The 11,022-nt window shown below is 43.2% G+C and overlaps 1 protein-coding gene across 2 annotated transcripts in view; it reads right to left on the bottom strand.

Annotated features, from left to right (window-relative positions):
• Positions 1–254: 254 nt before the first annotated feature.
• The window catches only part of coro2a (coronin 2A), a 98,283-nt gene continuing 87,515 nt past the window's right edge, over positions 255–11,022 (bottom strand). For both annotated transcript variants that reach the window (XM_062971726.1, XM_008121296.3), the window contains exons 9-12: positions 6,825–6,937; positions 6,627–6,717; positions 3,345–3,592; positions 255–1,514 (exon numbers count right to left, since the gene is read on the bottom strand). In XM_062971726.1, coding sequence (XP_062827796.1) covers positions 1,383–1,514; positions 3,345–3,592; positions 6,627–6,717; positions 6,825–6,937 — 584 coding nt within the window. In that variant the 3' untranslated portion in view covers positions 255–1,382. The remainder of the gene's footprint in view (positions 1,515–3,344; positions 3,593–6,626; positions 6,718–6,824; positions 6,938–11,022) is intronic.

Below are 11,022 nucleotides of genomic sequence, written 5' to 3'. Positions count from 1 at the left end.
GTTTCTTCCAGCCCCAGTTGGTGCTGTCACATTTATTTTTCGTTTGCTTATTAAAATTTCTGGTCTTCCTGATTGGGAGAAAATACATTAAAGTACAGTAAACAATATGCCCAAGAGATTCAAAGCAATATTTCTCCCCAGGACTTCACTATCACTTGAGATAATCGACCCTGAGATTAGCCAAGGACAACTGTTTGGATGGCAGTGCTTTGCATAGACAAGCATGAAAATGAGAAGGCAAAGGAACAAGTGGGGAGGCTGGGGAAAAAAAGCATTTAGTGCAAACTCAAAGCAGAAAATGTAAAACGATTTGAATAAAACATACTGCGATCTTACAGTGATAGAAAGCTAAAGCACATAATTTATGGCTCTGAACCTGGCAAAACAGAGAAGGACGGAGAATGATCAAGATTACCTGAAAGCTGACGTTAGCTTTTTTGCTGGACTTCGTACTGCAATGTCCCATACTAGTTCTAGTAGAACCTTTGGAGACCCAGAGAAGCAGCAACCCAGAAGACAAAAGTCTGAGATAGTTGGAAGAAAGCCATCTTGGAGGATTGGTTTAAGGCATGAAGTGATCCTTAGCAACTTTTACAGGTGGAACTGAAAGAGTGTATTAACTAGAGCTACAGATTTTGCTTTAGTTCTGAGTTGCTCCACTTCTCAGAACTAGGCTATCATCCAGTTCTGAATGCTCAACATGTGAGCATTTGTTTATTTATTTCCATCATTTCTATCCCACCCTTCTCACCCGAAGGGACAGCATTCATTCCAGAATCCTGTCTTTTGACTTCACCTCTTGAACCCAACTATGCTCCCCCCAAAAGGAAAATCTTTGAAAGGAAGGCAATGACTTGACACGTCCCACCCACACTGCTCCAGCCAACAGGAAACACAACCCAAGGCAAAACCATGCCACTCTGCCACCCGACTTTGGAAGGGAACAAGAGAGTCCTGAGCTGCTCCTAGTGGCTTTGTCTTCATCCTGCTGTGTAGATGGTAGCCTTAAAAACCCAGACAACTGTGCTGCCAACCACAGCTGGGCACCGAGGCTGCAACTTGAGAGATGTCCAGCACTTCAAGCACCAGGCACACACAGGTACAAGGAGGTTGCTGGCCTTTGTCTTCCCCTTGAGATTCTCCAACTCAGAATGAATCTGGGACCATTTTTAGTTGAGGAAGGAAGGTGACTAGTAAACAGAGCACTAGTTAAGAGCCTCAGTGGTCTCCAGCTTCTGGGAATTGGGCACGTGAGGCAGGTAATGATTTGCCAGTGAATCATAAGTCATCTTTCCAATCCATCATTTCCCCATCAAGGTACTTTGGGGCAAACATTGTCCTAGATTGGAGCTGCCTCTCAAAGGCAGCCAAGCCAGATCCAATCAAAACCGACCCGAATCCATGCGAAGGTTTTTAATCTCCAGCTCCAGTTGTTTCAGTTGGACGTCCCGTTGGATCAGCAGTTCACGGAGCCTCCGGATTTCTTCCTGCTGACGGTAAAACATCTGCAGCAGCTGGAAGGCAGAGATATCACATGTCAATGTTGTTGTGGTTTGTAAAGACCCTATTATGGATGGGTTAACTGGAAAGATATGTGTAAGAAGCTGATTGGCTGAGCCTGCCAACAGCTAGGAATCTGATTGGTTAATTTCTCTGCCATGCTACTGAGGAACTGTTTGAGCAGGTTTTTGCCACATTGAGTGCGTGCATGCATGCTGACTGGAAACAGCCAGGATGTCTGTCAGCTCTGAGGCCCTGTTTCTAAGGCAATGAGGCAATTTTATGGACTTTAAAAGGACTGTTTATTTCTACTGTTCTCTATAAGCAATCAGAGACTATTGGGGCCGGGCTGTGGTGCAGGCTGTTGAGCAGCCGCAATAAATCACTCTGACCATGAGGTCATGAGTTCGAGGCCAGCCCGTGGCGGGGTGAGCACCCGTCAATTAAAAATAAAAAAAAATAGCCCCTGCTCGTTACTGACCTAGCAACTCGAAAGATAGTTGCATCTATCAAGTAGAAAATAAGGTACCACTTATAAAAGTGGGGAGGCAAGTTTAACTAATTTACGACCTGGAATGAGGAAGTGCCGTCAGAGTGGATGATGAAGCAGCTGATCCCCCCTTGTGGCCAGAATCGAACATCCCCTCAGGAGAAGGTTAAGTTGCCTCTGCGTCCGTCTGTCTCTGTTTGATGTGTTTATGGGCATTGAATGTTTGCCCTATGTGTGTATAATGTGATCCGCCCTGAGTCCCCTTCGGGGTGAGAAGGGCGGAATATAAATACTGTAAATAAATAAATAATTGTAAATATTATTGCTCTGTTTAACCATTTTGAAGTCAGTAAAGTTCCTGTTAATTGTTCTACAAAGCTGAGAAGTACATCATTACCCTACAGAGTGACTTTGGTTCACAGATGAACATAAGAGCTTTTATTTAACATCATCTACAATCCTTAACCAATGTTTCTATCTGTCCACCATGATAACTACGTAATGCCTGTTTGAAACTGTATGAAACCAAGAAAAAGGAAAAAAAATGAAGACAATAAATAAGGACACAAAAAACTGAGCAAAAAGAAAGAAAAGAGCGGATGCCACTAGAATGTATGGAAAAATGTATGGTATGTTCTGGAAATTCATCCTATATTCAGTTAATGAAAAATAATCCCATTAAATTTGTTATGTATAACAGACACTCAAGTTCATCAATGTGTCTTTTCTCTGTCACAGTACCTGTTGGGTGTGTGAGCTTATTAACAAAAATCCTCCTCATAAATATACAGCTGAGTAACTTATTAGCAGCAGCGTGACCCAGCACCAGTAGCCAAAAGTGATAAAAAGAACAAAAACATACAGATCAATGTTATCTCTTCCTTTGGAGGCTTTTCTTTGTAACAAAATAACACGGTTGCACTATTTACAAAAACAAGATTTCCATAACGCAAAGTTCTTTATACTTCCTTCTTTGCTTCCACGCTTGTCTTCTTTCTCATGCAGATAAACAGCTTCGCTCTCACAGAGCCTCCTCTCGTAACAAGCTTACACAGGATCTTCACACAGTAGCTTTACACACAGCAGCCTTAACACTGGAGATTCTCTCACACAAAGCCTTCAACCTGGGGCTTCCTCACACTGAAGCTTTTCATATCAGGCCTACTCACACTGAGGCCTTCTCATACTGAGGCCTCCCTCACACTGAGGCTTTCTAAGCTACAAGCGCACTTGCTTATAATGAACTACAGCTTTTGCCGAGTCATTCCATCCATTTTACCCTTTCAGTGCTTGACTCACATTTTTGTAATTAAAAATACCTAGTTAATTTTTAATATTTCTGACAGTACCATACCTCGTTTTCTGTTTTGGGTGGAGGACACTCAAAAACGTCAAAGCCATTAGACAACCCCACTGGCCTGTCTTCCTTTCCTCTTTTGTCTGCTGTCCTATAACCCCACTTCTCTTGGATTCTGTTTAATTTTCCAGAGGTGTCAGCTATTTTGACAGATTCTGTTTCTTCCAAAGTTGGCTCCTTCTCAGGAAAGGGTGGTAAAGAGTTCAAGATTACAGAGCCTGGCCTAAGAGACATCAATACAGGACCTGAAAGCAAAGAAAGAAGCATTTTGAACAAAGATCAGGTGACACAGAGGATTCAAGTGCAACCAAAATACTTATAAAGATATAATAGCCAAGATAAAGAATAATATCCCTCTACAAAAAAAATCAAGTCTAAATCATTCTAATATTGAAGCTTATATATAAGACCAACGAACGAGAAAACACCAAATGCAACAAAAATAATTCTGAAATTCTCCCCAAGAAATTGAGATTGAGGCCAAAGTAAAACTAGTCCCCAACACTTGTACTGATTACTTGAATAAAGTAGTTTTGCATAGTCTCTCTTATTGCACTATGTAACAAAAATCGAAATTTTTTGTTCCTGGTTTGAAAGTGTTATTTCCTGTTTAATAGTGCAGTGCTTACTTTGAAGGTACAGTAGAGTCTCGCTTATCCAACGTAAACAGGCCAACAGAACGTTGGATAAGCGAATATGTTGGATAATGAGAGATTAAGGAAAAGCCTATTAAACATCAAATTAGGTTATGATTTTACAAATAAAGCACCAGAACATCATGTTATACAACAAATTTTACAGGAAAAGTAGTTCAATACACAGTAATGCTATGTAGTAATTACTGTATTTACGCATTTGGCACCAAAATATCATGATATATTGAAAACATTGACTACAAAAATGCGTTGGATAACCCAGAACGTTGGATAAGCGAGTGTTCGATAAGTGAGAGACTACTGTAATTGTTATACTCCAGAAGCTTCATTTTTGTGGCTGCCACAAACTTGGTTGAATTGGCCAAGACGATGTGATATACATTGAAAGGCTATAGCAAAATGTGTTGCAGGATGTTCCACAAAAACAAGTTTTTGCAGTTTAATATCTTTTCCATGTTTTTATGATAGAACTACAGTAGAGTCTCACTTATCCAAGCCTCGCTTATCCAAGCTTCTGAATAATCCAAGCCATTATTGCAGTCAATGTTTTCAATATATCGTGATATTTTGGTGCTAAATTCGTAAATACGGTAATTACAACATAACATTACTGCATATTGAACTACTTTTTCTGTCAAATGTGTTGTATAACATGATGTTTTGGTGCTTAATTTGTAAAATCATAACCTAATTTGATGTTTAATAGGCTTTTCCTTAATCCCTCCTTATTATCCAAGATATTTGCTTATCCAAGCTTCTGCCGGCCCGTTTAGCTTGGATAAGTGAGACTCTACTGTAATTAGAAAATTAGATTTATAACCCAGGAACAAAAATTGTGTTACATAGTTAAGGTAAAGGTAAAGGCTTTCCCCTGATTTTAAGTCTAGTCGTGTCCAACCATGGGGGTTGGTGCTCATCTCCATTTCTAAGCCGATGAGGCTGCGTTGTATGTAGACACCTCCAGGATCATGTGGCCGGCATGACTGCATGGAGCGCTGTTACCTTCCCACTGAAGTGGTACCCATTGATCTACTCACAGTGGCCTAGGGGATAAAAGCCTTGTGACTTGAAGGTTGGGTTGCTGACCTGAAGGCTGCCAGGTTCGAATCCCACCCGGGGAGAGTGCGGATGAGCTCCAGCTCCATGCGGGGACATGAGAGAAGCCTCCCACAAGGATGGTAAAACATCAAAACATCTGGACGTCCCCTGGGCAACATCCTTGCAGACGGCCAATTCTCTCACTCCAGAAGCAACTCCGGTTGCTCCTGACATGAAAAAAAAATTGCATGTTTTTGAACTGCTAGGGGCTAACAGCAGGAGCTCACCTAGCTCCTTGGATTCGAACCAGTGACCTTTCGGTCAGCAAGTTCAACAGCTCAGCAGTTTAACCCACTACGCCACCAGCGGCATGTTATGCATAGTTTATTCTGGCTTTTTCTAGACATAAGGAGGGGCAAAGAGTTAAAAAGGCTCTTCTACTAACCAAATGATGGGAGCAGTGGACTACTCAGTACCAAGAGGTAGGAGCAGTCTACCAACAGAGGATCTGAAGTAAAGGTTTTCTATTTCCCTTCCTCAGTATGTCGCACCCACACTTGTGTCCTGCCTTTCTTCCACAGAGCTCAGAGGCCATTTCACCTATATAAAAATTCCAGGATGTAGGCTAGGCCAAAAGGAAGTGACTTTCCTGTGCCACCACAGGTCTAGGTGTGGCACATTCTTCACCATGGACACTAATCCCAAGAAAACAAAAATAGGGAAGCTCATTGCTTGGAGGTAGTCTCTTAGCCGAACCATTATACATTGCGGTAAAACCCCAGTATCAGCAGGTATGCATTCTTGAACTGACTGTGGAAACAGGAAACCATAGACAATAGCAAAGGCTATTGAATTGTGTTGCCGAAGGCTCTAAAATCAAAACAGTAGCTGGAAGCAACATTCTGAGGACAGAGGAGCTCCAAGGATGGCTAATGACTGAATAAAGGATGCCCCTCAGGCAAGTGACCAACCTTTCCAATGCTAATTAGGGTGATTAACTGAAACATTAATGCTTGCTTCCAACTGACAAAAGACTCTTGACACACCCTGGACTCTCCACAGATATATATTTTTTCCTTGCCTTGCCTAGTTTATCCATCCCTCACAACCTCTGAGGATGCCTGCCATAGATGTGGGCGAAACGTCAGGAGAGAATACTTCTGGAACATGGCCACACAGCCCGAAAGACATACAACAACCCTGCTATTGAAATGAATGTCTTCCATTGGTAATTACCAAAAGAGTCATCCTGGAGGGCTTAGAAAATTCCTAGACTATCATCTCCAGGAATTTGCTAGGCCCTCAGGAACACTTTATGGTAACTTCCAAAAAACGTTAATCATAGAATCACCTGGAAAAATGAAAGTAGGTGAAACTGCAGGTATTGGTTCCTTTGTTACGGGAGTCATCCTGTACAGGAGACTAACAGCATGGGACCTCATTTTATTTTGCACACAGTGGTTTGTAGGAGCCATTTTCATCCACCCTGGATGTGTAATTCTGCAGTTAATATAATGTGGTGGAGAGACTAGACAGCTGAGGCAATTTCTTTTATTCTGGCCCTTCAGATATTAGTGCTGCTGACCTTTATTAGCACCACTTAGCCACTCTTGTGCAGTCAGCGCTGGCTGGACTCCAACTGTCATTGGATAGATGTCTTCCTGGTACGATTCAGACTGCAAAGAAACGGCAGAACAGGCTTATCGATTGTGAACCACCAGCCTCCACAGAAAGCCCCACCCTGTTCAAAAGCCACCTCTCCAAAAGGGACGCATCCACTTACTCGCCGAGGCACAATCATAGAAACTGGCTCAATCAAGCTTTTGACTGGTATCAGTTTATAGAATCGGAAGATCTCGCAAGATGAGACATTCAGACCCCTCTTTGGCATGACACCTACGGACCAGAAAAAGGATTGAGATAGGGTTAAACTGCATGTTCACTTATCACATGGGGTTGGGGAATACAGTTGCGGTTACTGCACTTCTGAAAAGGGCCAGGGAGATTGCGAGGGGAAAAAATAGAGGATGGCAGCTACCTGCTTCCTACCTCTCCGCCTCCATGGCCACTCTCTGTTCTCCTTCTCCAACCAAGAGAGAAACACAATTTCTCTCCATAGATAACTTCCTCCTCCCTGAAGCATTTTTCCATCTTCAGTTCCTACCCTGTGTGGGATCATCAGGTAACGTGGCAGCTAAAAAAGCCAATGTGATTCTAGGTTGCATCAAATCCATACTGTATTATTTAATTGTTTTTAAATTTTGTACTGCGCTTTTTAAACTATGACCAAAGTGTGGAATTGTTAGTCACCTTGAGTCCCTATGGGGAAAAAGGCGGGGTATGAATAATGATGATGATGATTGCAATGATGTTTAATAACGGCTGAGGTTTTTCCAGGCAGGGGGAAAAACCAAATTGCAAAGATGTCAGGAAGGGGGAGAAACCTTTTTTAAAAAATCCCACCTCTGACACCGATTGCAGAGATGTGGAGGAGTTCCTATTAATTATTTATATTTATATTATTATATATTTTATATCCGTTGCCACCACTTATTAAAGATGTTTTTATTTTAAACGCTGCCACCAGAGTAAAGATGTTTATAATGCCGTCACCAGATGTTAAGGGGATTATCAACTCTTGCCACCACCATAGGAATACGTAGCCACTAGCTACTTAGAGAGGAGACTTTTTAAATTTTATTTTTCTTCTTTCTTCTTCTTGTTTATTCTTGATGTGTGTATATATGACAGAGACTGAGATGTTTGAGAGAATAATAACACGTTTATTCAGGCACAAGCTTAATGGTTACAGCAACCTTTTCTTCTTCGAGGCACTAACAGTTGCAATAACAGAATGAGGTGATTCAAACTTCCTAAAATGTCACTTCTTTCTCCACTGCCTAAACCTGCAGTCACCCCATGAATTTCAGTCACAGACTATCTGTTCCTTATCTGGCAACAGACTACCTTAAAATAAGTCACCAAACTTATTTTAAAATTGACTCAAAAATCAAACATTTGAGCCACCCTAATCCCTCAACCAGAATCAGTCTCCCGGTACCTCATAAGGGCACCAACTCTAAAAACTAACCTTCCTTATGGTTCTTTGACCACAGACACACTGAGTTTCCCTCCAAATTCTACTCTCTCTTCAGCTAAACCAGTTGGCTCCGCCCCCTTCTCCATGGCAACCAACTCATGGTGCAGAGTAACTGAAATATTAACCCTTTTTAAAACACAGTTAAACATGGCATCTGTAAACTAAAATTCATACTTCTTTAAAACGATAATATTTTTTTTTCAGTGTCAGGAGAGACTTGAGAAACTGCAAGTCGCTTCTGGTGTGAGAGAATTGACCGTCTGCAAGGATGTTGCTCAGAGGACACCTGGATGTTTTATGTTTTACCATTCTTGTGGGAAGCTTCTCTCTTGTCCACACATGGGGAGCTGGAGCTTACAGAGGGAGCTCACCTGCTCTCCCCGGATTCGAACCGCCGACCTGTTGGTCAACAGTCCTGCCAGCACAAGTGTTTAACCCAATGTGCCACCGGAGGCTGCAATAATAATAATAATAATAATAATAGTAATATAGTGTCTAGACCAGGCATGGACACACTTCCGTCTTCCGTCTTCCAGGTGCTTTGGACTTCAACTCCCACAATTTCTAACAGCCAGTAAGCTGGCTGGGATTTCTGGGAGTTGAAGTCCGAAACACCAGGATGGTCGAAGTTTGCCCATGCATGTAGACTGAGGAAGTAATAGACTCTATTCTGCTTTGGTCACACTTCACCTGGAATACTGTTTCCCATTCTGGGCACCACAATCCAAAAAGGAAATTGACGAGCTGGAACATTTTCAAAAATGGGCGACCAAAATGGTCAAAGGCCTAGAAGCCAACATAATGAGGAGTGGCTTAGGGAGCTGGGTATATGTTTAGCCTGGAGAAAATAAGGTTGAGAGGGGGCATGATAGCCATGTTTAAATATCTTTTTAAAATCGTGTTAGAAGTGACTTGAGAACATACTGCAAGTCACTTCTGGTGTGAGAGAATTGGCCGTCTACAGAGACATTGCCCAGGGGACGCTCAGATGTGTTAGCAGGGAGGCTTCTCTCATGTCCCTGCAAGTGTTTAAATATCTAAAATGATATAATATTGAAAATATGCTCTGCTGCTCCAGAGACTAGGATATGGAGCACGGAATTCAAACTGCAGGAAAAGAGATTCCATCTAAATATTGGGCAAAATTTCCTGATAGCAAAATGTGTCCAATAGTGAGATATGATGGCTTGGAGGGTGGTGGAGTGTCCTTCTCTGATGGATTTTAAACAGAAATTGGATGGTCATCTGTTGAGAGTTATTTATTTGTGTATTCCTACATGGCAGAGAGGGCTGGACCTTATGGTGTCTTCCAACTAAAATTCCATAATCTAAAAAGTTCTGTCTCTTTCACAGCCCCTGTGAACCTTCTCCATAGGTAAGCAACTCCAGCCCTCCAGTCAGGGCAGCCAATGGGACCAGAGGACTCAAAATCCTAAAGCCGACACAGGGTCACAGTTGCTTTCTCCACCCTGTTGCTCCACTATAGGGCTGAATCTACACTACACTGCCCTATAACCCAGAATCGGATCCCAAATTACCTGTTATCCCATATTATCTGGCAGTGTAGACTCATATAATCCAGTTCAAAGCAGATAATCTGGGGTCAGATCCTGGGATATAGGGCAGAGTAGATCCAGCCTGGGTCTGCTATTAAAGCTAGGAAACTACATGGAGAAACTACATGTAGGATAGACAACTGGAAAGAGATGGCTGCTACATCAACTTCTTCAGCTGTAGCGCTTTGTTAAAGACAGAACAGTTATTCTGACTGGGGATGGCAGGGTTGTGACCTAACACATATATAACCTCCTGCAAGAAAGTCCAGAATGGCCTCATCCCAGCTTGTCTTCTTTCTGTGTCCGCAGGCATTCAGGGAAGGATAAGGTAGTGGTTCTCAACCTGTGGGTCCCCAGATGTTTTGGCCTTCAGGGAAGGATAAGGCAGTGGTTCTCAACCTGTGGGTCCCCAGATGTTTTGGCCTTCAGGGAAGGATAAGGCAGTGGTTCTCAACCTGTGGGTCCCCAGATGTTTTGGCCTTCAGGGAAGGATAAGGCAGTGGTTCTCAACCTGTGGGTCCCCAGATGTTTTGGCCTTCAGGGAAGGATAAGGCAGTGGTTCTCAACCTGTGGGTCCCCAGATGTTTTGGCCTTCAGGGAAGGATAAGGCAGTGGTTCTCAACCTGTGGGTCCCCAGATGTTTTGGCCTTCAGGGAACGATAAGGCAGTAGTTCTCAACCTGTGGGTCCCCAGATGTTTTGGCCTTCAGGGAAGGATAAGGCAGTGGTTCTCAACCTGTGGGTCCCCAGGTGTTTTGGCCTTCAGGGAAGGATAAGGCAGTGGTTCTCAACCTGTGGGTCCCCAGATGTTTTGGCCTTCAGGGAAGGATAAGGCAGTGGTTCTCAACCTGTGGGTCCCCAGATGTTTTGGCCTTCAGGGAAGGATAAGGCCGTGGTTCTCAACCTGTGGGTCCCCAGATGTTTTGGCCTTCAGGGAAGGATAAGGCAGTGGTTCTCAACCTGTGGGTCCCCAGATGTTTTGGCCTTCAGGGAAGGATAAGGCAGTGGTTCTCAACCTGTGGGTCCCCAGATGTTTTGGCCTTCAGGGAAGGATAAGGCAGTGGTTCCCAACCTGTGAGTCCCCAGATGTTTTGATCTTCAGGGAAGGATAAGGCAGTGGTTCTCAACCTGTGGGTCCCCAGATGTTTTAGCCTTCAATTCCCAGAAATCCTAACAGCTGGTAAAGCTGGTGGGGATTTCTGGGAGTTGTAGGTCAAAACACCTGGGGACCCACAAGTTGAGAACCACTGGGATAAGGGATACGCTGCTGGGGAGGCTGTGGGTGGGATTCTGGCGGGGGAGTGTGAGTTTAAAATGCAATTTTAA

The sequence above is a fragment of the Anolis carolinensis genome, chromosome 2, assembly GCF_035594765.1.
Source record: "Anolis carolinensis isolate JA03-04 chromosome 2, rAnoCar3.1.pri, whole genome shotgun sequence".
In the NCBI taxonomy this organism is placed as follows: Eukaryota; Metazoa; Chordata; class Lepidosauria; order Squamata; family Dactyloidae; genus Anolis; species Anolis carolinensis.
This window is presented reverse-complemented; position numbering and strand designations above follow the sequence as displayed.